The sequence below is a fragment of the Kogia breviceps genome, chromosome 14 (assembly GCF_026419965.1).
Source record: "Kogia breviceps isolate mKogBre1 chromosome 14, mKogBre1 haplotype 1, whole genome shotgun sequence".
NCBI classification, from domain to species: Eukaryota; Metazoa; Chordata; class Mammalia; order Artiodactyla; family Physeteridae; genus Kogia; species Kogia breviceps.
Genome location: NC_081323.1, coordinates 68,958,861 through 68,985,022, shown reverse-complemented (window position 1 = coordinate 68,985,022; position 26,162 = coordinate 68,958,861). Strand labels below are relative to the sequence as shown.

Below are 26,162 nucleotides of genomic sequence, written 5' to 3'. Positions count from 1 at the left end.
GGCACATATGCTAGAAAAACTAAGTCCTAAATCAGATACTCACTTTCAGTGCTCTGAGATCTAAGTCTAAGGAGTGGCCCACTAACACAGCGTTGGGAGGAAGCAGTGTTTTTAACTGTCTCTGTACATCTTTGAGTTTGGTTGTCACTGGGTTAAGAATCTTCTTTGTGATTCCTGAGAAACTTTCCATAAAAAAAGAGAAATGGACAGACCAGGATATAAATAAGCTTTCCTCCCCGGAAAGTCATTTCAAAAAGAATATTTTTAAAAATTAATAAAAAATTAATAAATGCTCAGTGTAACAAGGTTGAAAATCAAATAACAAAGAAGAAGTTAAAAACTGCCCATAATCCTACCACCCAGAGATCATTTTTTACACTTTAGGTAAATATTCTATCATATTTTTTGAAACATATATATTCATGTATATGTTTCATTTTTATAAAAATATAATCATGGGCATTCCCTGGCGGTCCAGTTGTTAGGACTCCATGCTTTCACTGCCACCGGCATGGGTTCAATCCCTGGTCAGGAAACTAAGATCCTGCAAGCCACATGGCACAGCCCCAGAAAAAGCAATCATAATGCCTATGCTACTTTATAATATGATCATAACATGTGCTATATATCATGAACAAGTTTTCACATCAATAAATCTATTTCAGTACATCCTTTTAAATGGTTAGAGTACTCCATAGATAAATATAACATTCTAACCAACCCCCTACTTTCATTCATAGTCCCATATTTCTGCAATACTATGACAAATACCCTTATACATACATCTTTGTCACATATGATTCTTCCCTAAAAATATTGTCTAATTGTCATGTCTGCCAACAGCAGAGTCTTTATCATCATCATGGCCTCTCTGTGCCTAAGTAAGCATGAATTGATAGGTGCAACTACAATGGGCAGCAACGGTAATGTTTCACTGGTTTTTCTTTGCCTAATCACTGTAGGGTGTACATTCTGAAATTACTTGCTAATCTTTGGAAAGACAGAGGAAAATTTTTGAGCTTCAAATTTCTGTTGTGGAAACACTTAGTTTTGTTTTTGTTTCTGAGGTCAAGGCAGATTAAGCTCTAAAATCATTTGACTGCCAGAAGAAGATTTGCAGATTTTTCAGATGGGGTCTCATCAGAGAGCAAAGCTGTTTGGAAGTTGCTAGATAACGATTACAACTGTCAGATTCTATGACAAGGAAGATAATATTCTGGTGACTTAGGTCACAGGAAGATTAGAGAGCAAGAAAGGTAAGAGCATTAAATACCGACATTGTGCAATTTCAGTATTAAAATTTCTGGTTGTAGCACCCCAGCCTTTTCTTTGATAATAAATAAGTAGATAATACCTAACTAAACAGAAGCTACAGGCTATTCCTGTTAAGTCTCATTCCACTCTAGTCTGACAGCTATAGAGAGCTGGAGGCAGGGTGAAAAATACCTGGTGAGGTAGTCCACAATCTTGTTGTCAGGTTTAACAAGTTCATCCATAACACAGAAGCCTCCTTCAGCAACCAATGAGATGCGTGTTAGTTCTCGCCCCTTGGATGTCAGGCACTGAAAGACCAGGATGTAGATAGGCTGCTAAACTGTGGAAACTCTTGCTTCCTCTCATTATTCAAGACTACATCAACTGCCATCTACTCTAATCTACTCTGCGACAATGGCACAGCCTTTTGCTGACTAGAGAATCCAATATGAATGAAATTAAAGCTAAGCAGGCTGTTGAACATTACACTTAAAGTAACCAACACAGGGGCTTCCCTGGTGGCGCAGTGGTTGAGAGTCCGCCTGCCGATGCAGGGGACGCGGGTTCGTACCCCAGTCTGGGAAGATCCCACATGCCGCGGAGCGGCTGGGCCCGTGAGCCATGGCCACTGAGCCTGCGCGTCCGGAGCCTGTGCTCCGCAATGGGAGAGGCCACAACAGTGAGAGGCCCGCGTACCACAAAAAAAAAAAAAAAAAAAGTAACCAACACAGTACAATTTCTCTGGGAAGGATGTGCCCCAGAGGGACAGAAATAATAACATCAATTATAATTGTACTATTTACTGTGTACTACAATCCAGTATTATGCTAAGTACCACAAAAAATAATTATTAGCGCACTCTATTATCTAATGTAATACTAAGCATTTTATATACCACCTCATAATAACCCCATGAAGTAGCCTCTCATATTATCCCTGCTTCACAGAGGGAGAATTAGGGAATTTGTCCAAGGTGACAGGCAAGGCCAGGATACACACCCTGATACGACAGACTCCAAATCCTTAGCTCTTAGCCACTCTGTTCAGTGTTGAGAAACTGTTACTTGAGTACTAAGTGAGAGCGGATACACTGCCTCTGAAAGGAGACTTACTAATTAGACAAAGTAAAACACAACGGGAGTTTAAGCAGGAAAATCCTACTTCTAATCTTAAATGTGTAAAACTAAGCCAAACCAATGGTAATTCAGGCAAAGTCTTCAAGGCAACAACAACAAAACACTTGTTCAAAAGACAGAAGTAATCAACTTCTAGTAATATTCAAAAATTAGATTAAATATATCAACTAGTTAGAAAACTTATGTGATATTTATTTCTCATCCTGGAGCAAAGATCCAGTTTTTCTAAAATGTGATTAAATGGGTCTACTTTCAGTTATTTAAACTGAATACTAGAACTGAACACACTCAAGAAAACTAGACCCTAGTTTGCAACACTCTAGCTGAAAAATCAAAAGCAGTACTTACCATTTCACAGTCAAGCCCAAAGAGAGGACTGTTGTCGGTTATAGGACCACAACATTTTGTAGGCACAAAGTTTTCACAGTCAGGAAAACCTAGGACAAAAAGGAGTAAAATATTTGCCTTTAGAACTAGAAATTGTAAAAATTACTCCTATATTCATCCAGGGGAAACTGAGATACCACGTTTGTGGGGCACCTTCTCTATGTCAGACACTTGAAATATAAAATTAAATAAGAGACAATGTCTGTCCTTAATTTTTTCTCCATCTACTCATTTTTACATTTTGGTAGAATAATGTAGGCTGCTGTTATTGGAGATATGAGGGCCTAGACTTCTTTGCAGTTACCAAGTAACAATATTTTCCTCCTTATTAGAAATTATAATTAAATTGTGGCTAAATCCAAAGTCACTGGACCTTTCCCATGTAGGCACTAAGGAAGGATGAATAAAGTATGCAAATGACTGCATGTGGCATCTTTCTTTCCTAAATAAAACAAGAAAAAGTAGGAATGAGATTCCATCATAGCAGAGATTTAAAAGGATTTCATGGTAGGCAGAATGTTTAACATTCACCATATACACTCTTGTACTCAACTCTACCCTTAAAATTTCTCCAAGATCTCTCTGTAGAAACGTGCCTCATTTTCTGGAATCATAGCCTGAAAATTCCCTACAGAGGCTCAGATATAGGCTGAGGGTACCCCTTCCATTGTGTACTCTAAGTCAATAATCAGGCACATTCAGCTCAGAGGCCCAAGTGTCTGAATCATTGAAGATTCCTACCTTCAGATAGAGGCTGAAACAGTAAAGGTAATACCTAGATCTTATTTGACAAGAAACTAAGGGGAGTATGAAAAGCTTTGACCAGTTTCTATGTCACAGTACCCTGAAATTTTCAACTGATTACAATTAAAAGAATCAAAATACAGTCTAGACCAGAAAGGAGTACCCCCAAATCCTGGAGATATTATACGTGCTGCCCTCCTTATCTATATTATTAGTACTTTTTTAAAGCACTATGTGCCCCATGCTAAGCTCATTTTGTACATTAACTCAATTAATCCTCATGGCAATACTATGATATATGAACTATTAACTCCCCAAAGACAGCCCAATTAAGAAATGGACAAAGGATCTGAAAAAATATACAAATGGCCAATAAGCATATAAAAAGATGCTCAATATCATCAGCCATCAGAGAAATGCAAACCAAAATCACAATGAGATACTACTTCACATACACACTAGGATGGGTATAATCAAAAAGGCAGAGCATAGCAAGTGTTGGTAAGGATGTGCAGAAACTGGAACCCTTATACATTGCTGGAGGGAATGTAAAATGGTGCAGCTGCTTTGTAAGACAGTCTGATAGTTCCTTAAAGGTTAAACATAGAGTTACCATAGGATCTAGCAGTTCTACTCCTAGGTATATACTCAAGAAAAATGAAAACATATGTCCACACAAAAACTTGTATCTGAATATTCAAAGTAGCATTATTTATAACAGCCCCAAAGTGGAAACAACCCAAATGTCATCAACTGATGACTGGATAAATAAAATGTATAACCATACATGGAATATCATTAGAATGAAAATAAATGAAGTAATGATACATGCTACAACATGGATGACCCTTGAAAATTTGATGCTAAGTGAAAGAAGCCAGTTACAAAAGACCACATATTGTATGATTCCATTTATATTCACAATAGGTAAATCTATTAACAGAAAGTAATTAATAGTTGCCTAGGGCTAAAAGGCACTGGGAGGAAACTATAGTACAGGTTTCTTTTGGGGTGATGAACATGTTCTAAATTGGTTGTGGTGATGGTTGAAAAACTGTAAACATACTAGAAACTACTGAAATTGTATACTTTGAATGGGTGAACTGTATGGTAGGTTAATCATAACTCAATAGGGCTTTTTTTTTTTTTAAGGAATTTTAACATGACTGCTGTGATTAAGAGGTAATAAATAAAAGAATTTTTATTAAATTCTTGCTACATAACGGACCAAGGCTCTGAGCCTAGACTTGTCCTATTTATTAAAGAAAATGGGGGTGGGATGGGTGGGAGGAGGATTAGAAGTACCAGAGAAGTGTTAAAGTTTTAAAGACATACTGACTTTTTTTCAATATACCAAGGAATGAAAGAAAAATGAAAAAGGAATAATTTTCCCACAATATTTAAGGTCATGTTTACATACTACCTAAAATCAATAATGGTACACATCCTACACTTTAGGAAACATTGCACTGAAAGTATTTCCTCTTTAGTAGAAGATGGAATAAATCACTTGGAAAGCAGCCCATAAAAATGAACTTTCAACAGTAATATTTTTAAATAAACTGATAGATATTCCATTGTTACCAACATCAGGTTAAATCTAAACCAACCTTGTAATGGAAAGTGATACATTTTCATTTCCTCCTTTGTGAGAAGGCATCTGGTCAAGCTTACTTTCTTAGAGCCATACTTTTGAACGATGGGGTCATTCTGCAGGATGATGCTGACTTCTGAGCTGGAAGAAGGTAAAGACCCTGAAGCAAGGACAATCATACATATGTTAGAATCTGCGTTTAAGAGGCCTCAAAGGACATATCCTTTTAATGTTGTATAGGGTAAGCATGATGAAGACCAAAGATTTTTAAGACCCAGCCCCAACTTTAAAGGAGCTTGCACTCTCATACACTTATAAAGAACACAAAGAGAAAATAAGTCTCAAATGGGTTATAATAATGAAAGCTATAAAAGGAAAGGGAGAATATACTGGCTGAGATGGTTAGAGATGGTTCAAGAGAAGATTAGCTGAGTCTTAAAGAAAAGGCAGAATTCAGATATTTGGTGTATTAGACCAGTCCGTTAGTGTCTGCCACTCCTAATAGCCCATTCTAGCTAAATCTACTGCACCCCTAACCACTTGCTCAAGCACCAGCAGGGGTGCTGGTTCTTTACGCAGGGCTGGTTACTGATTGGATTAAGAGTGGGGATTTGGCTAAAGAGGGAGCCATCTATAAACTGACCAGTGACTTGATATTCCTTGTCAAGACATGCTCAAAAGGGACAAGGGTAATTAGCTAAGCTGATCAGATTGCTTGCTTCCAGAACTGAACTAGGAAATAAAGAGAACACACCAGTTAGAACAGAAAACAAAGAAGCTAAGATGCCATGAAAGGGATGGAGAACAGCTCTTCACCAGAGGCACTTAGATTCTTGATGACTTTCTAGTCCACATGCATCCTTCAAATAATACCCTCTCACTTAAGGTGGCCTCAGTGAGTGCCTGGTCCTTGCAACCAAAAGAGCCAAAGAATCAGAAGTAAGGAAAGAGGGCATCCCAGGTAAGACAGAAATGTGCAAAGCAAACTTGGTATGGTAGTGACTAGACCAGTCGGGGAGAAAAAACGGTCTTTGTAGAAGAGCAGTATAAGAAACAAGGTTGAAAGAGGAGGATAAAAGTGAATTGTAGACCATTGCGAATGCCAGGCTCAAGAGTTTGAACTTTAGTCCATCGTTCCATATATAAGGTGGAGCAACAGAAAGTTCCTGAGAAGGGAAGTGGCATAAGCAAACAGTACTTTAAGAAAGATCAGGGCTTCCCTGGTGGCGCAGTGGCTGAGAATCCGCCTGCTGATGCAGGGGACATGGGTTCGTGACCCGGTCCGGGAAGATCCCACATGCCGCGAAGCGGCTGGGCCCGTGAGCCATGGCCGCTGAGCCTGCGTGTCCGGAGCCTGTGCTCTGCAACGGGCAAGGCCACAACAGTGAGACCCGCGTACCGGAAAAAAAAAAAAAAAAAAAAGAAAGATCAACCTCAAAGATATGTGGAAAATGAAGTAGAGAGAGAAATGAGAAATGACTTTGCAATAATTCTGGCAAAAAAAAAAAAAGAGTCTGGTTTAAGATGATGGAAGGAGGAAAAAGGTTATAAGAAAGAAACATTACACAAGAAAAACTGGTAGAGGGACTTCCCTGTTGGCTCCCAATGCAGGGGGCACGGGTTAAGACTGCGCTCCCAATGTAGGGGGCCTGAGTTCGATCGCTGGTCAGGGAACTAGATCCCACATGCATGCCTCAACTAAGAGTTCTCATGCCACAACTAAGGAGCTCTCAAGCCGCAACTAAAGGAGTCTGCCTGCCACAACTAAGGAGCCCACAAACCGCAACTAAGACCCAGTGCAAACAAATAAATATTTCTTTAAAAAAGGAAAAACTGGGGCTTCCCTGGTGGCGCAGTGGTTGAGAGTCCACCTGCCGATGCAGGGGACACTGGTTTGTGCCCCGGTCCGGGAAGATCCCACATGCCGCGGAGCGGCTGGACCCGTGAGCCATGGCCACTGAGCCTGCACGTCCGGAGCCTGTTCTCCACAACGGGAGAGGCCACAGCAGTGAGAGGCCCACGTACCGCAAAACAAACAAACAAACAAAAAAGGAAAAACTGGTACAGCATAGTGACAGGGTAATTCAATTCAGTCAACAATATATTTACTGAGTACTTATTATATCCCTGGCATTGCTCTAGCCAGTAGATTCCCCAATGAGCAAAATTAACAAAATTATCTTAAATTCTAGTTGGGAAGATGGACAATAAACAAACAAATAAATAATATAGCAGGTGAGGATAAGGACTATGGAGAAAAGTAAAGGAGAAAAAGGAGGAAAGGGAGTGCTGGGGCAGGAAAAGGGTTAATGTCATATATTTTATAATCAGGGAAGGTCTCTCTGATAAAGTAACATTTGAATAGATTCTTAATAGCAAAGGGAATGAACCATGAAGATTGGGTATGGGGAGCCAAAAGAAAAGTAATTCTAAAATTCAATACTGGTGGCTTAGAGAAAAACAGTACCAACAGAAAAGGGGATTTGAAGTTGGGAGTCTATTATTTAGGGATGAGAAAAATGCTTTTTTTTTTTTTTTGGTACATGGGCCTCTCACTGTTGTGGCCTCTCCCGTTGCGGAGCACAGGTTCCGGATGCACAGGCTCAGCAACTGTGGCTCACGGGCCCAGCCGCTCTGCGGCATGTGGGATCTTCCCGGACAGGGGCATGAACCCATGTCCCCTGCATCGGCAGGTGGACTCTCAACCACTGCGCCACCAGGGAAGCCTGAGAAAAATGCTTTTATATATGCTATGACTGAGGGTACAGTGGAGTATCCAGGTAGCAACAACCAGCAGGCAGTTGAAAATGCAGGCCTGGCGTTTGGGATATCAAACCTAAAGACAGAGGAGTTATCCACAGAAGAGTAATGGATAAACTGGGGAAGAACAGATGAATATTTCAAAAGAGAACTGAAGAAAAATCAAAGTGTATGGACTATATCTCGGGGACTTCGATATTTATTTAGGTTGGGAAAATGAAGCAAAATCCTTAGGAGGACAGAGAAGTAGCTATAACCCTCTAGCTCCTCAATGCTTACAGGATAAAATCCAGAGTACTTAGCATGGCATTTACAGCCTGCAAGACAAAGATTTAACATACCTCTAAGCCTCTACCCGCCCTCTTATTCCATCTCCTCCCCCTAATCATCCTCAACAATCTATATTCTTCAGTCACATCAATTTCTTTTTTCTGATTACATCCTTTCTTTTACAACTCAATGTCTTTACCTGAGTTTTGAATCTCATAATGACTACTCTGTTATTCACTCAAAGATGTTTAAAATACAGTGGAGGTCAAATTAAACAAAGCTGCAGGTCCGATATGGACATCTATTAGAAGGAAAGGGGAATGGAAAGGCAGGAAGTTAGATGCTTTTGAGACAGAAGATAACAGGAAACACAGTCATGGAGGATATGGAAAGGAATCACTAGTTATTCCTCACCACTTTTTCCTGTCCCCTCAGTGCAACTATTCAATAATTTAATTATTTCTGAACAAACATACAAAAAGCATTATTGAACAATACTTACCTTACTATGTGCAATGAACTATTGAGGTCTATTCCATCACTCACCTCCTCTCCCCCCAAAAGAGAAGGTCAGCTATAACTTGCTAACAAGACACAACCCAGTTTGAAAAACACTGCTATCATGGATATTTATACTTTAGCTGGCCAGCATCCAAATCTGTCTATTTCCCACTGTGAGTAGTATTAGTGACTATCCCCTACATTAGTCAAAAGCAAGATCTTCCTTCCCATGTGTACACTTGTGGGTACAAAGACCCAGTGACAGTTTGAGTCCAGTGTCAGTGATATCCAGGGAGCAGACTTAGCTATCTAACCTAACCAAATGATTTCTGAGGCATGAACCCTGGTTATGTTTCTGGCTACCTTATCCCCTTTGGTACTTACCCATTTTTTCCTTAAAACACACACACACACACACACAAAATTGCTTTTCTGCTTAAGTTACTTATAGTCATACCTTCCATTCCTTTAGGCAGATCCCCAATTATTTGTTTCTTTTGCAGCCCAATGATATCAGCTAGGAAATCAGATGATGGGGGAGACAAGCAGAACTTCTGAAAATACATAATAGGTTTTTACAAAAATGCTTGAAAACAGTTAAAATACTGTCAAACCTAGACTTTTATTGTCAGCTCAGTGCTATGAAAGATCTGGACCTTAATTGTTTGCACTGTAAAATGAGGACTGTTCCCTTAAATTGTAAAAGTGACTAAATAAGTGAAGCCACATTTATCCTACCCCAGAAGTTTTCTTTGCTTCTCTAATTACACAGTATACAAAAGAAACAAACATTACAAAAATGTATAACTTAGAAAAGCAAAGTTCCTTATATTTTTCAAAGCACTTTCATATCTGTTACTTTAGTGGATAACATGCCAGGTGGATGACACAGAAAAGCAATGAGATTGAGAGTTCAAGTCTCAGGCTCACCTGGGCTTCAATTCCAGCTGTAAATTCCACTTACTAGCTGTAACTTGGGTGTGTTACTTAGTTTCCTTATGTATAAAATGGGAATAAAAAAGTACCTCTTGTAGGACTATTGTAAGAATTAAAGATGATGCATACAGTATGATTAATATCGGGCCTAGCACATAGATAGTGTTCAATAAATGAAAGCAAAAAAGAAAATGGAGACCCAAGGGGGTTAGGTTAGGGCTCACCAATTCAAATGCTCTCAGGGGTAAATGGATCAAACAGTCTGATAAAGAATGGAGGAGGCTATGGTAAAATGGAGAGCACATGCCCTTTCTAAAGACAGTTGCTATTCAGCTCCAGATACTGTTTTAAGGGAACCTAATCTTGTGATGTTGTCAAGAGAGGCCAAAAAATATAGATTTTATGTAAATTTTACAAGTTTTGAAAACGCCAAAGCCCAAATAAAATGTGACAATATCAACTACAATCTGGGAACTAGACTGCAATCTGGGATTAAGGGTTTTGCCTAGATTACCAAAGAAAAAAATCAGAGATAAATCTAATTTCAACAATCAAATCTCAGGTATCAAGCGTAATCTTTTTAGCTTTCTACAACTTCTATTGCTTGTTCAATCAGGTTGCCAAGGAGCACAATTCGAGACATGTGCACTAATCTCTGAGTGTGAGGACCTGACTCAGGTCCAAATACAAAGTTTTCTTAACTTACGTGTCTGAATGTCTTTCGGAGAGACCCAAACTCCAAATAGAACCTGTAAAAGTGTAGCTGACTCATTCCCTGCAGTATAAAAACCACCACGTTGTTCAGGTGGTTTTGGTGAAAAAGCTGGCACCAGCTGTTGAAAAATCAAAACAACAAAGCTAAGACTGATACCATCAAATCAGTTACAGACATACAGAAGGGAAGTGTGAAAAAAGCACTGAGCAAACAGATATTGGAGTTTATCATCATTCACTGAATGCCTGGAAATGGAGAACAGCTATTACTGCACAGAATTCAAATAAAGATCTCGAGATAATTATTTATTCCATTCAAATCAAGTATAATACCAAGTGAAACACAATGCATTCAAATCCAAAATTCTATTAAGATTTGTTTTAAATTGGAACTAATTAAGCTCAGTTTACAAACGCATATCTTCAAGATCCCAATCTGCTCTACAGTCCTCCTTAAGCCAGTAACATGACCGGCTTCCAGAAAGCCAGTTCAGATAAAGTGACAGAGCAATGATAGTATCTGTTAAGGCAGAAGCGGGCTTTTGAGGTATGTAGCCACTCCACCCCCAGGCGGAAGTGTACATATGAAAATCTCTCTACTGTGTATTGGTACATATAGAAATGCAATTTTCATTTGACATTTAATAATGGCATTGAGGATATCAGAATAGTAAAATTCTCTTTGCCTTTGATTTGTAAAAGAAGAAAAAAGATTGGGATTCTTAATACATGATCATGTTACTTCAATCAGGTCTCCACTGGAGGTTATAAACCAAAGTACCTATAGCAGCCAGACAGATACTGTAAATAAAGGAAGCAGACCAGGTGGAACACTGAAGTGTACATCTATAACAGGAGGCCACTATTCAACTTCAACAAATTGTTGCCATAGGGACAGTTGCCAGAGTTTTTCGAAGAAGTAAAAAATATGGATATAAAGGGACTCTCAATTTAAATTGTTGGCAACTTTGTAAAAAAAAAATTTAGGACATTCTGTGGGGCAAACAGAAAACGTTAGGTAGACATGGTCCTCTAGATACCAATATGAAACCTCAGGTCTATACCCACCATTTACGTTCTTCTCATACCTAGGTTTAGGAACACTGGATTTGCCCAGAACTGCATACTTCAGCAATTCACATAGCTGGTCATGAGTTATTTCACGGTTTTCAGTAAATAAAATGGTAGATAAGCGGGCTTTCTGCAAAGATAAATCAGAGTATAACAAATTATGATTATAAAGAACAACAACAAAACACAGCAAATTTTAAAATATTCTAGTTTCTATTATTTTAGCAGACTCTAAACATAAGGAGGGTTCTTACGAATTAGAAGTGAAGTTCTAAAACAACAACCTGTGATATGACATTATTAATAGGATATTTAATAAACACTGATACAGAACCTTAATTATAGACACTTGGTTATGTGCTAGGGATAGCAGGATGAATAAAACATGACTCATGCTCTCAAGAAGTCCATTCTACTAGGGGGGAAAAATGCAGAAACAGGTAATTCCAATATAATGTGGGTGCTACTATAAAGGTAAGGGAGAGCAAAAGAGGCTAACTAACTGCCTTGGGGATTGGAGAGTTTTGGAGATAGCATCACTGAGATGAAAATAATGGACTTGAACCTTGAAAATAATGAGTCAGCCAGGTAGGAGGAAACATTGTGTCTAAACACTTAGTTTGGTTTGGCTCCAGTCAAGACTGCATGTTGCAGAGCAATAGAGATATGAGAGGAGAAGTGGGAGCCAGTTCATAGATGATCAATGTGGTCTAACCTAAGGAGTCAGACTTTAAGCCTCTCCTTAAAATAGCTTTGTACTTACATATAGTTATTAAAGTAATTCATGCTTGTTAAAAAAGAGTCAGATAATAGAGAAGGGTAAAACAGATAAAACACAATAAGTGAAAGTAAGTCACCTGTATTTGTACAATTCAAGTACAAGTAATACCACTTTCATTTTGGTCTGGGAGACAGCAGAGTAATAGTGGTTAGGAGCTCAAGCCCTGGAGTCACACTACCTGAGTTCAAATACCAAGCTCTACCATTTTTTAAAAAAAATTTTATTTAATTATTTGGCTGCATCGGGTCTTAGTTGCGACATGCAGGATCTTCGTTGCAGCATGAGGGATCTTTCATTGTGGCGCACGGGCTCAGTAGTTGCAGCACACAGGCTCTCTAGTTGTGGTGGGCAGGCTCTAGAGTGCGCAGGCTCAGTAGCTGCAATGCGTGGGCTTAGCTGCCCCACAGCATGTGGGATCTTAGTTCCCAGACCAGGGATCAAACCCACGTACCTGCACTTGAAGGTGGATTCTTAACCACTGGACCACCAGGGAAGTCTCCCAAAGCTCTACCATCTTAAGTGCCTTAAGATGTTAAGAGCTTAGGGACAAGTGCCTTGACCTCTCTAAGACTAAGGTTCTTTCATTTACAGAATAACTACAATTCTACCTCATGAGATTACTGGGAAGACCAATGACATTGTAAGTGCAATGTACTGAGGCCAGTGCCTGACATACCCTAAGATAAGTACTTAAACACCAGGTATTATTATTATTATTGTTATTTTCCCCTGTGACTGTTTAAAGCTAATGTTTAACAATTATTATTAGTCATTTACAGTTCTGAGCACTTTATATCTATTAAATCATTTAATTCTTAAGTCTTCTCAAGTGGGCACTACTGTTATCCCCATTTTACAGATTAAGAAATGGAGGAACAGATAAGTGGCAGAACCAAGACGAGAATGCAAGCTACAGATAAAGAAATGGAGGAACAGGGGCTTCCCTGGTGGCACAGTGGTTAAGAATCCGCCTGCCAAAGCAGGGGACAAGGGTTCGAGCCCTGGTCCAGGAAGATCCCATGTGCCACGGAGCAACTAAGCCCGTGCACTACAACTACTGAGCCTGCAAGCCACAACTACTAAGCCCGTGCACCACAACAAGAAAAGCCACCGCAATGAGAAGCCCACGCACCACAATGAAGAGTAGCCCCTGCTTGACGCAACTAGAGAAAGCCCGTGCGCAGCAATGAAGACCCAACGCAGCCAAAAATAAAATAAATAAATAATAAAAAATAAAATTTAAAAAAAGAAATGGAGGAACAGATAAGTGGCAGAACCAAGACTAGAATGCAGGCTGCAAAGCCCAAACTCTTTTCATCTCTACTTTGTAAGTTTCCCAAGGGATTATACTTTACATTGTTTTGTAACCAACTCCCACCACCAATAAAAAATAAATAAAAAAATAAAAAATTGGGGTGTTCCCTAGCAGTCCAGTGGTTAGGACTAGGCACTTTCACTGCCATGGCCCAGGTTCAATCCCTGGTCAGGGAACAGAGATCCCACAAGCTGTGTAGTGTGGCCAAAAAAATAATAATAATCTGTAAATATCTTTCCATATCTGTTAAACATAACAAAAGTCAATTTTAATAATAGTCCACTCTTTCAATTTAATTAAAACTTATAATTTATTTGAAAAAATTCCCTATTGATGACACTGTTGTTGTTTTAAAAAATTATGAACATTATGATAAGCATCCTTGTATACCTATTTTCTCAGGATAAATTCCTGGTCAAAATAAGCATGTATATCTTATATTCTGACAATATTGCTAACTCCTGAAAGAATATACCAATTTATATTTACCAAACAAAACTGTATGATATTGATAATGTATGAGTAAGGAATCTATATAGCAGTGAGTAATCATGGTTGCCGAACATGTGATGTCAAAGGCTGAGCAGGGTGAGGAGAGCATCCTATAGGGGAGAAAGCCCAGGACTAGGGGTAGGAACCAGGATATATATGCAGGACAGTGGCCCAATGTGAAGTGTCAAAGCCTCAGCGGTATGGGGAGGGCATCCATGCAGTGGCAACTGGAGAGCAGTGAGGCTGGTATCAGATGTCAGAAATTGTTTACGGTAAGGAGGGCATCAATGCTGAGGGACAAATAGGGCTGTCACCGAATTCAAAGCCTGAAAAGGGTGTGGGTGTCCATGTGAGAGGGATGAGGGTAGTAGCTTGTCACAGCAGCAATGAAAGCATTCACATAGGAGAGAGACCTGGTATAAGATGCAGAATGACAAGGGCCCAAGCAGGGTAAGGAAGGTGTGAGGGTGTGGGGCAATGGCAGCAATGGGGGACTGATCAAATATATTGAAGATAATGGGAGTCAGGTTTCTCACTGTTATATAAGGAAGTTATAAATATGAAAAGGGAGAAAACTAGAATGAACCCTGTGGAATTGGATTGGAAGTAGAGATATTGATATGAATTCATAGTTTTTCAATATGTATACAGAAAAATATTTAAATGTAAACATACGTACGTGTGTATAAACATATACACACATATTTCCTAGCTCTCTTTTTGGGAGTAGTGACATATCAATAGCAATAAACACATCTAGCACCCAGATCTTGATTTCTAAATGATTTCTCTCCACTAAAAAGAACTAAGTCTCCTGGAAGAAGTGGCCGATTCCAGGGCTGGGGCAGGGAAAGCACAGAAGAGTCTGGAACATCTTTTTGTGCCAGAAAAATAAGGAAATGCTCAAGCATGATGGGGTCATGTTAAAGTGACACAAAAGCTAGCTTAATGGCCAAATCTGGGATATTTTGAGCAGCAAAATAAATACAGTAATGGATAACTCAATGAATAAAATAGGTATCCACAAATTCATACTAATAAAAAAATGAATAAACTGCAAGTTTAATGAGGAAGCATCTCCCCACAAAATAACAGAGAAAAAGAGTAACTTTACAGAAGTTTAGCACACACTTTCTTAGTCAAGTTATCAAGGTTAACATCACCAGTAATGGGACAAATCAAACTTGTGTACAACCTGATAAAATACAAGAGAACAGATTATCACTTCTGTGATATTCCTGCCAAAGATGTATAATCTGAATCTAATTAATGAGGAAACAAACAAACCTAACTTCTACAAAATAAATGGTCCAGGATTCTTCAAAGGTAGTAATGTCACAAATGTCAAAGAAAAGACTGAACAGTTGTTTGGATTGAAGGAGACATGACAACTAACTGTAACACATGATTCTAGACTTGATCTTATTGCTAAAAGGGACATTATTAGAACAACTGGAGAAACTTGAATGGGGTCTGAGTATTAGATGGTAGCAATATATCCATGTTATTTCCTGATTTTGATGGTTGCATTTTAGTTATGTAGATTGTTTGTAGGAAATAGGTAAACACTAAAATATGGGTGGGGGGAGGCATTCTGTAAGCAACTACAGTACTTTCAAATGTTGGCTAGTGGGTAGTTTTTGATACTGTCCTTGCAAATTTTCTTTAAGTTTGTTTCAAAATAAAGTGATGAGATTGTGAACTTCCTTCGACTTTCTACCACGTTAACCTTTAAAAAATCGCTTTGCCAATCGGCTAGGCCCCCCAAAAAAAGGAATCCCATTTAAAAAACGTTTTCATAGCACTAATTCCCTTCTATATAACTGATTTATCATTATCTATTGTTTATCTTCTTTCTCTCTCCACTAGAAAGGTAGTAGCGATCTCTGTTTATTCACTGATGTACCCCAAGTGCCTAGGAAGACAATAGAAATCTGATGACTAAAGGGATGAAAGGCATTATTTAGCTCTCAGTAAATGATAGAGATGATCATCAATCTTACTTCCCTATAAAATGTAAATTGCACGAGTGCAGGGGATTTTGTGCTTTTATGCACTGGGATACTTCCAGAAGCTAGAGCAATTCCTGGCATACAGAAGACTTCAATAAATATCTGTTGAACGAACATTCTTCTCCTGTGCCAGGCACAATACCTGTTTTAAACCGCTAATATCAGCCCTAAGGTATGTGGTACGGTATTATCATTTGGGAGCTCCAAACTGCCTCGGGCCGCCCATTCGGGATCCCCCGTTGCTCACCTTGGCCTCGGGCTGCTGCCTCTCCTCAAGATCCGAACGGTCTCTCATCACCTCAGACGCCCCGACCAGCTTATTCGGGACCCGCCTCCTCTTCCTGCCTTTCTTGGGGGTCCTCCCGGTCTTTTCCTTCTCTGGCTCCATGAGCCTGTGGAGAAAGGTCGGTTAGAGATGAGAAAACCACGACGCCCAGATGGCCCGGGCCGTCTCCTGAGTGGGGAGCACAAGGGCTTCGACAGCCTACAACCCTCCTCAGATCCTCTCCTTAATTCAGTCTACGAAGCGCTCCCCGCCCGCCGCGGAAAGGGAGGGTGCCAACGGTCTTCCCCGTTAACGCGGCGCAGAAAACCACGCCGCACGAAGCCAAACGGCTTTACAGTTGACGCCGGAGGCCGGATTCGATACGCTTCCCCAACCGCAAACGCGCCTCCGCCCGTTGGAAAAGAGGGAAGGGGGGCGCTGTCTAGCTGCTTCCCTGCCCAAACCACTCCCCACGCGCCAGATTCCCCGAAGACGCCGAAGAGAAGCAGGGCGGAGAGCACCGATAACCGCCGCCGCTGCCTCAGCCTCGGGCGGAGCCGACCGTGTAGCTGCCTCCTCAGCGGCGCGCGGCGTTTGAATGGGCCGGAAGTGGGAGTACAGCGACTTCCGGCAGTTGGGCTGTGAAGAGAAAGGAGCGTCGGGAATGGCGACCAAGAGGCTTGCGAGGTACGTTAGGGGGCTCCGGGCGGCGCGGGGTTCGGTCCTGGTCCAGCGCTGGCGTCCGCGTCAGAGTCCGCAGTGTCAGCCTCCATTCTCTGCAGCTCGGACGTCCCAACCTGTACTAGCCATCCCAGGCTGAAAGGACTCTGCCTAGACCTCAGTCTCGAGCCTCAGGCAGCCCTCTGCGCGAGCGTGGAAGGACCAAGGCTCTCGACTCTGTGCCCTTGAGCCACAGTCCGCCTATACCAGGCCTTGGGAAACTATTAAGAACGACCCTGGAGGGCTGTTCGGAGGTCTCAGGGAGCCCCGACCGCCGTTCACCCCACCACTTGCTCGTGATCCGTTTAATTCACAATGTGAATCATTGTGGCCTTTTTCCTGATTCTTGGACACGCTGTTCACGTTTGTGATTAATAGCAGTATAACGCATTAGTGGATAGCATGGGTTTCACAGTTGGATGATCCTTGGTTCACAGACTAAATATGTGTTTTCTGGCAAATTGCTGAGTTCGTTTTCTCATCCATTAAATATAGGTAGCAAAAGTGACTACTTTGTACAGTTGTTGAGGATGAAAGGAGATCACCATCTTAGTTCAGTGCCTACTATGTAGTAAGCAGTCAGTAGGTGTTACCCATTATTCTCAACTCCCCATCACAGGTCAAACAAAAAACTAGAACAGGAGGTGTCTACCTAGTTAAACTCTCCTTAGCACAGTAGTTTTGTCTCAGGGCACTTAGGACCTCAGTAAGCATGTAAGCAGTTAGGGTAGGGGTTCCCTGGAGAAAGAGAACCAGGCATGGCTTTCTTAACATAAGAGAAGCCTTTTTTTTTTTTTTGCGTTACGCGGGCCTCTTACTGCTGTGGCCTCTCCCGTTGCGGAGCACAGGCTCCGGACGCGCAGGCTTAGCGGCCATGGCTCATGGGCCCAGCCACTCCGCGGCATGTGGGATCTTCCCGGACCGGGGCACGAACCCGTGTCCCCTGCATCGGCAGGCGAACTCTCAACCACTGCGCCACCAGGTGAAGCCCAAGGGAAGCCATTTTTGGCCGAAGCCATTTTGTAATCTAAGCCTGGACACGATGCTTGTCCTTGAAAGTCTCAGTAAGTAATGATATTAAAGGAACAAAAGAATGCAGAAACATTAGGCAAGAGAACCAACAGTGGCAAAGATAATAAATTAGTTGTAAAGACCGCTGGTTCAGGGAATTCCCTGGTGGTCCGGCGGTTAGGGCTTCACGCTTCCACTGCAGCGGGCACGGGTTCGATCCCTGGTTGAGTAACTAAGATCCTGCAAGCTACGTGGTGCGGCCACACACACACACACACACACACACACAAAGATTCCTAGTTCTGTTTCAGTGGTAAAGATTAGCCTGAGGCGCTCAACCACCAGATCAGCTGGAACCCAAGGGATGATGATGTTGACCTTTTTTGACCCTCTTGACTTCTATCAGCTAAAGCTTGGAATCTTTCATGAATATGCATGTACCCTTAGCTGACAACTTCCCCAATTTTGCAATTGAGAGAAACACTGCTTTGGAAAGGATTCCCGCTGTTCTACTTACTTGCTGCGAGTAATAAATCCTTCCCTCTCCTCTTTTTTTTTAAAATTACTTTATTTTATTTTATTATTTATTTTTGGCTGCGTTGGGTCTTCATTGCTGCACGAGGGCTTTCTCAAGTTTTCAGAGAGTGATTGCTAGTCTTCATTGCGGTGCGCGGGCTTCTCATTGCTGTGGCTTGCCTTTGTTGCGGAGCACAGGCTCTAGGCCTGTGGGCTTCAGTAGTTGTGGCTCGTGGGCTCAGTAGTTGTGGCTCACTGGCTCTAGAGCACAGGCTCAGTAGTTGTGGCGCACGGGCTTAACTGCTCCGCAGCATGTGGGATCTTCCTGGAGCAGGGTTCAGACCTGTGTCCCCTGCATTGGCAGGCAGATTCTTAACCACTGAGCCACCAGGGAAGACCCCCTTCTCCCACTCTTTGCCTTGGTTGTATCTTTTGGCTTGACAGCCACCAAGAGGGGAGCACAATTTTCAGGTAACAAGCTCTTCCCTTTCTGTGGACTTAGCATGTTGCCCTTAAGGATCCTTTATTATATATTACCTTTCAGTAGTTTGCTATGGATATTTTGTTTCTTTACCCAGATATTTTAAGCTCTTAGAAGACTGGACCTGCCCTGTCTCCTCTCAGCTGTGCTGTACACATAGCAAGGGCTTGAAAAATGCAAAAGCAAAAGTAACTTAGCTTTTCAATGCATCTTTAAAATCACTTGAGTTCCTCAGTATTACTGTAAAATAAGGGGAGCACAAAGAATTGGTCTAAGTTTGCAAATATGCACTTTGAGGCCCATGCAAGTAGAATGACTACTAAAGTCAAAAGAGTGCAAAGAACCAGTCTAGTTCAATTTCCTCTCAATTACAATAGATTAATCCATTAATAATGAGGGTTATACCATCAGTTTGTTAGCTTATATAAGCAGGAGTATGAATGAGTTTGTTGAGCATACCTGGATTGTTTTACATTTTTAGGCAGCTTGGATTAATTAGGAGAAAGTCAATTGCACCAGCAAATGGAAATCTAGGAAGAAGCAAATCTAGTAAGTAGTGTGCTTCATTTCTTTATTTTCTGTAGCCTTGCATTTTTAACAGTGGTAAAACATAAGGACACTCTGATCTTTTGCAGAGCAGTTGTTTCACTACTTAATTGTTATTGATTTTGAGTCGACTTGTTGGAATGATGGGAAACGCCACCGTAGCCAGGAAATAAGTAAGTCTGAACTTGACTGCGAATGGCCAAAGGTAACACTAGATAAGTTACTTTAAAGTTTATAAATATAAAACAGTTAACAGTTAAAGAAAACAAAATGATCTATTAATTGGTAATTTACTATAAAATCTGACTTGACAAAAAAACCCAAAAACCTAGTACCTAAATGTGTCATCATATAAAATAATTATTTTAGGATTATATACAAAATCTCAATTGCATAGAAACTGAAAAAAACATAATGCCTTTGCAAAAAGAAGTATGTTTCAATTTTCATATGGTCTTCATATTTAATTATGGAAATATATTCAAGAGTTTTAAGTAGATAAACCTGTAACTTTAATAGTTTAACTTATTCCTTGGCATAACTTTAACCATTACATTACACTGCTTTGGTCATTTTAATATGCTTTTACTAAAACAATGATTGTTTAATAATGAATGCTATATGATGGTAATATATATTTAATTTAGATTGATTGCAGCATTAATTTAACAATTGTATATTCAAGTGTCAATTGGTGATTCTTTCATGTAGTTGAATTTCCAGCTATATTGCTAAACACATCAACTGGAGAGATTGAATCTGAGTTCCATGCTTATGTTCAGCCTCAGGAACATCCAATTCTTTCTGAATTTTGCATGGAACTAACAGGCATAAAGCAGGTATTCCCTTCTCTTTTCCTCACTTCTCTTCTCATCTTCCCACCCCAACAAAAAACAAGCAGGCGAGATGCAGATATTAAAATTCGGAAATCAGTTTCAAAAAGAAAATAAAAGCTATATGCCATTTGGAATTAGATTTATTCACTGTTCGGAGAAATAATGTCCCCTCCAAAGCCCACTGGAATCTTTAAAAATTAGAAAGAATTGGACTTCCCAGTGGTTAAGGTGCTGTACTGGCGGTCCAGTGGTTAAGACGCTATACTTCGAGGGCACAGGTTCAATCCCTGGTCAGAGAACTAAGATCCCACGTGGTGTGGCCAAAAAAAAAAAAGAAAGAACAGTGTTATAAAGATATCAATTTCCATATTTTATGGAAATTAAGTGACATCAAATTTTTGTCAGTCGAGATATTTATTGTATCTCTGTGTGATTTAGATTGATCAACTGAATTTTTCTTACCTTGCAGAATTCTAACCATTATATTATTTGTCTCCCATGTGTTTTAACATCTTTTCACTAGATGAACTCTTTGCCAGTTAGAATTTCTTCTTTGTTGTATATCCCCCCCACACTGCCCACTTATGTACTCAAGAATTATGGAATTCAGTTGTTGAATTCAGATTTTATGACTCTATTCAGGCTCAAGTTGATGACGGAGTCCCTCTGAAGATTTGCTTATCTCAGTTCTGTAAATGGATTCAGAAGATTCAGCAACAGAAGAAAATTATTTTCGCTACTAGGGTTTCAGATATTTCTACTTCTGAAGTAAAATTATGTGCATTTGTTACTTGGTCAGGTAAAAAAAAAAGTTGTATCTATCAATCATAAATGAGTAGTGTTGCCACCATGTAATTCTTTATTTCTGGTAGGAATTATACTTGTTAGCTTCCTGGGCCACGAAAAGAAATCTAAGTGTCTAGCAGATGTTAACCAAGAAAAGTAAATTTATTCATATTTAAAATGTTTTAAATGCCTTAAAAATTTAAGCCCTAACTTTAAATAATCTTTCTAGACTGCTCCTCTCTGTTCTCCTGAATCCAGGCAAAGACTGGTGAAAACTCTTAGCATGCTATTTTCTACAACTTTGAAAAAAAAGAGTCGTTATTCAACTCGCAACCTTTGCTTTTATACTCTCACACTTCTAATGTAGACATCAAGGAAAAAATGAGCCATTTAAAGTAGACCTTTTCTATGCCCATGTTAGAGCATTCCCATTAATAGTCATTAATAGCAGTGCTGTGCCATTGATAGCATAGCACTGATAGTCTTGAGTCTGTATGATCAGGCCACTCAAGATGGCTGTTCTCTTGTTCTCTGTACATCCCCTGATTGACTAGTCCCTGCTTTACTTATACCCTACTCACATGCCTGACCTCCCCTCTTAATACATACTTGCCACTGGCCCCAGCTAGTGATTGTTCTAATCTTTAGATCAGAATATCTCCACCATGATAGCTTATCAAAGGGGCATAAGGGCTTGCTTCTCAGCTGGTTTCCCTGGGAACTCATGAGCCAACCTGGTGTCAATTCCCCCTGTGACTGTTAACACTTAGCAGAAGACTGCTGCCATCTGCTTCACGTGGTGGAGTGTCCCTCCAAGGCCTTGCTTCAGACATGTATGATCCCCCTGTTCATTAAATCCTTGATGTCTGTGTCACTGATTCGGGCTCTTTATTCTGTATTGAGGTTGGGCAAGTACAGGGCTTGCAGGCCTGTGGGGTATAGCCCAAAAGGGTCCCTGTAAGATGTTTGGTTTCTCAATTACATTAATATTTTTTAGAATGTTGAAAGCAGATAATTGTTTCCATTTAAGCCTTGTAATGTGACACCTTACTCTTCTTTCTGAAATATCTGTGTTTTAGTGGGTTTTTAAGAAATCATTTTGAGACTTAGTTACCAGCCTAATTTCTTAATAGTAAGTTATGAAAAATTGTTAGATATTACCAGGGCAATTAAATCTTACTTTTACATATTATATAGTATGTTATATATACCATATGTAGTATATATTATATTTAAAATATAGTATACTATTATAGTATAATATACACTTTCATATATTATTCTAAGTCCTGCTATTCTGTTTTATATCATCTTTCACCATTTTACTTGTAAATGATAGCATAAGGAAAAACTGCTGGCATCATTGACTTTGTTCTGTTTTAATATACTTAATGCAGACTGGGACTTGGGGGTTTGCCTGGAGTATGAGTGTAAAAGAAAACAGCTGTTAAAACCTGTGTTTCTTAATTCTTGGATTGATCTCAGAGTAACTTACAAGGTAAGGGTCAAAGATGGGGGCATGTTCACTTTCTTTCTATTGAAAAATGATTAAACTTTATCCCACGCATGGGTATGAGTTTCTACAAACAAAATATTTTATTTTGAAACATTCACATAAATACTTTTCTTAAAGTATATAGAGCAACACAAAAATAAGCACATTCCAAATCTAATAGAATAAAAATTATGAGAAGTAAATGGTTAATACCTAGACCCTAAGGGACCTCCCTGGTGGTCCAGTGGTTAAGACTCCACACTCCCAATGCAGGGGACCCAGGTTCGATCCCTGGTCAGGGAGCTAGATCCAACATGCCACAACTAAAGATCCCACATGCTGCAACAAAAATCCCGCAACTAAGACCCTGCGCAGCCAAATAAATACATATTTTTTTCAAAAAACTGTTTAAAAAAATACATAGCCTTTCAAATAGTAATCATTTTTAAAGACATTTGTCTTTTATTTGACTAGATTTTCTATAGGAGAAAACCAAAAGGACTACGTGGTGCCCTGCAGGATGTGGGAATAGAATTCTTGGGACGAGAACATTTTGGTTAGTATAATTTAAAATTTTATTATGTAAGTCATTCTATTTTTATACAGTCTTTCATTTGAACCTCATTTTTTGATGATGTCATTAACAAGGAATATCCTTCAGCCTGAAAAAAGCCCTAATCTATACAATTCAAACTGTTTCCAAGATATTCAAATTACCACTTTCATACAATATTGTAAGATAAAGACTGTCATGTAGTGGCTTTCTACTTGCTAAAAAGAATGAAAAGAATTAGCCAAATCAAATGGAGATTATAAACAAATGCCCAAATAATACAGTGGCCTAGGGAAAAAACTGAACAAGACTATTAGATTACTCATAAAACATGGTTCCTACAGAATGTTGGTCATATACTTTTTTTAATTTTAATTTTATTGGAATATAGTTGATTTACAATGTTGTGTTAGTTTCAGGTGTACAGCAAAGTGATTCATATATACATATACATATATTCATTCTTTTTTAGATACTTTTCTCATATAGGTTATCACAGAATATTGAGTAGAGTTCCCTGTGCTATACAGTGGGTCCTTGTTTGTTATCTATCTTATATATAGTAGTGTGTATGTTCATCCCAAGCTCCTGATTTATACCTCCCCCCAACGTTTCCCCTTTGGTAACCATAAAGTTTTTTCGATATCTGTAAGTCTGTTTCTATTTTGTAAATAAGTTCATTTGTATCTTTTTTTAAAAATTAGATTCCACATATGACCAGTATCATGATATTTTGTATTTTTCTGTCTGACATACTCACTTAGTATGATAATCTCTAGGTCCATCCATGTTGTTTCAAATGGCATTGTTTAATTCTTTTTTATGACTGAGTAATGTTCCACTGTATATATGTACCACGTCTTCTTTATGTATTCCTCTGTTGATGGACATTTAGGTTGCTTCCATGTCTTGGCTATTGTAAACAGTGCTGCACTGAACATTGGGGTGCATGTATCTTTTCAGATTATGGTTTTCTCTGGATGTTTGCCCAGGAGTGGGATTGCTGGATCATATGGTAGTTCTATTTTTAGTTTTTTAAGGAACCTCCATACTGTTCTCCATAGTGGCTGTACCAATTTACATTCCCACCAACAGTGTAGGAGGGTTCCCTCTTCTCCACACCTTCTCCAGCATTTATTGTTTGTAGACTGTTTGATGATGGCCATTCTTACCAGTGTGAGATGATACCTCACTGTAGTTTTGACTTGCGTTTCTTTGATAATTAGTGATGTTGAACATCTTTTCGTGTGCTTTGGGCCATCTGTATGTCTTCTTTGGAGAAATGTCTGTTTTGGTCTTCTGCCTATTTTGTTTGTTTGTTTGCTTTTTTTGTTGTTTTGGGTTTTTTTGCTGTACGCGGGCCTCTCACTGTTGTGGCCCCTCCCGTTGCGGAGCACAGGCTCCAGACGCGCAGGCCCAGCGGCCATGGCTCACGGGCCCAGCCACTCCGTGGCATGTGGGATCCTCCCGGACCGGGGCACGAACCCGCATCCCCTGCATCGGCAGGTGGACTCCCAACCACTGCGTCACCAGGGAAGCCCCAGCTTATTTTTCATTTGGGTTGTTTGGGGGTTTTTTGACATAGAGCTGCTTGAGCTGTTCGTGTTTTTTGGAGATTAATCTCTTCTAGGTCGCTTTGTTTGCAAATATTTTCTTCAATTCTGTGGGTTGTCTTTTGTTTTGTTTATGGTTTCCTTTGCTGTGCGAAAGCTTTTGAGTTTAATTAGGTCCCAATTGTTTATTTTTGTTTTTATTTTCATTACTCTAGGAGGCAGATCAAAAAAAATATTGCTGCAATTTATGTCAAAGAGTGTTCTGCCTAGGTTTTCCTCTGTTTTATAGTATCCAGCCTTGCATTTAGATCTTTGATCCATTTTGAGTTTATTTTTGTATACGGTGTTAGAGAATGTTCTAATTTCATTCTTTTACATGTAACTGTCCAGTTTTCCCAGCACCACTTATTGAAGAGACTGTCTTTTCTCCATTGTATATTCTTGTTTGTCAGAGATTAATTGACCATAGATGTGTGAATTTATTTCTGAGCTTTCTATCCTGTTCCATTGATCTATATATCTGCTTTTGTGCCAGTGTAATACTGTTGATTACTGTAGCTTTGTAGTATAGTCTGAAGTCAGGGAGCTTGATTCCTCTAGCTCCCTTTTTCTTTCTCAAGATTGCTTTGGCTGTTCAGGGTCTTTTGTGTTTCCATACAAATTAAAATTTTTGTTCTAATTCTGTGAAAAATGCCATTGATAATTTAGTAGGGATTGCATTGAAACTGTAGCTTGCTTTGGGTAATATAGTCATTTTGACAATATTGATTCTTCCAATCCAAGAATACAGTATATCTTTCCATCTGTTTGTGTCGTCTTTGATTTCCTTTATCAGTATCTTATAGTTTTCTGAGTACATGTCTTTTGTCTCCTTGGGTAGGTTTATTCCTAGGTACTTTATTCTTTTTGATGCAATGGTAAATGGGATTGTTTCCTTAATTTCTCTTTCTGATCTTTTGTTGTTAGTGTATAGGAATGCAAGAGATTTCTGTGCATTAATTTTGTATCCTGAGTCTTTACCAAATTCATTGATGAGCTCTAGTAGTTTTCTGGTAGCATCTTTAGAATATTCTATGCATAGTATCACATCATCTGCAAACAGTGTCAGTTTTACTTCTTCTTTTCCAATTTGGATTCCTTTTGTTTCTTTTTCTTCTCTGATTGCCGTGGCTAGGACTTCCAAAACTATGTTGAATAGAAGTGGCGAGAGTGGACAGCCTTGCCTTGTTCCTGATCTTAGAGGGAATGCTTTCAGCTTTTCACCATTGAGAATGATGTTAGCTGTGAGTTTGTCATATATGGCCTTTATTATGTTGAGGTAATTTCCCTCTATTCCCACTTTCTGGAGAGCTTTTATTATAAATGGATGTTGAATTTTGTCAAAAGCTTTTTCTGCATCTATTGAGATGATCCTATAGGGGTTTTTTTAAACT

General features: G+C 39.6%; 2 protein-coding genes across 24 annotated transcripts in view; one reads left to right on the top strand and one right to left on the bottom strand.

Annotated features, from left to right (window-relative positions):
• REXO5 (RNA exonuclease 5) overlaps positions 1–16,832 on the bottom strand; it is a 43,211-nt gene extending 26,379 nt beyond the window's left edge. Inside the window, exons 1-9 of one of the 5 annotated variants that reach the window (XM_067013273.1) lie at positions 16,754–16,832; positions 16,215–16,359; positions 11,385–11,497; positions 10,289–10,415; positions 9,104–9,200; positions 5,132–5,275; positions 2,739–2,827; positions 1,447–1,562; positions 44–182 (exon numbers count right to left, since the gene is read on the bottom strand). In XM_067013273.1, coding sequence (XP_066869374.1) covers positions 44–182; positions 1,447–1,562; positions 2,739–2,827; positions 5,132–5,275; positions 9,104–9,200; positions 10,289–10,415; positions 11,385–11,497; positions 16,215–16,355 — 966 coding nt within the window. In that variant the 5' untranslated portion in view covers positions 16,356–16,359; positions 16,754–16,832. Of the gene's footprint in view, positions 1–43; positions 183–1,446; positions 1,563–2,738; positions 2,828–5,131; positions 5,276–9,103; positions 9,201–10,288; positions 10,416–11,384; positions 11,498–16,214; positions 16,360–16,638 lie in introns of all 5 variants that reach the window. The other 4 variants (XM_059036969.2, XM_059036968.2, XM_059036967.2 and 1 more) reach the window with 4 other exon arrangements.
• The window catches only part of ERI2 (ERI1 exoribonuclease family member 2), a 29,085-nt gene continuing 19,652 nt past the window's right edge, over positions 16,730–26,162 (top strand). For 8 of the 19 annotated variants that reach the window (XR_010836549.1, XR_010836551.1, XR_010836548.1 and 5 more), the window contains exons 1-7: positions 16,730–16,919; positions 19,442–19,509; positions 19,596–19,679; positions 20,218–20,345; positions 20,985–21,141; positions 22,526–22,626; positions 23,098–23,179. Coding sequence is in view for 13 of the 19 variants with exons in the window: in XM_067013283.1 (XP_066869384.1) it covers positions 16,831–16,919; positions 19,442–19,509; positions 19,596–19,679; positions 20,218–20,345; positions 20,985–21,141; positions 22,526–22,626; positions 23,098–23,179 (709 nt within the window). In the remaining 6 variants the exon portion in view is untranslated. Of the gene's footprint in view, positions 16,920–19,441; positions 19,510–19,595; positions 19,712–20,217; positions 20,346–20,984; positions 21,142–22,525; positions 22,627–23,097; positions 23,180–26,162 lie in introns of all 19 variants that reach the window. The other 11 variants (XR_010836553.1, XR_010836552.1, XM_059036985.2 and 8 more) reach the window with 9 other exon arrangements.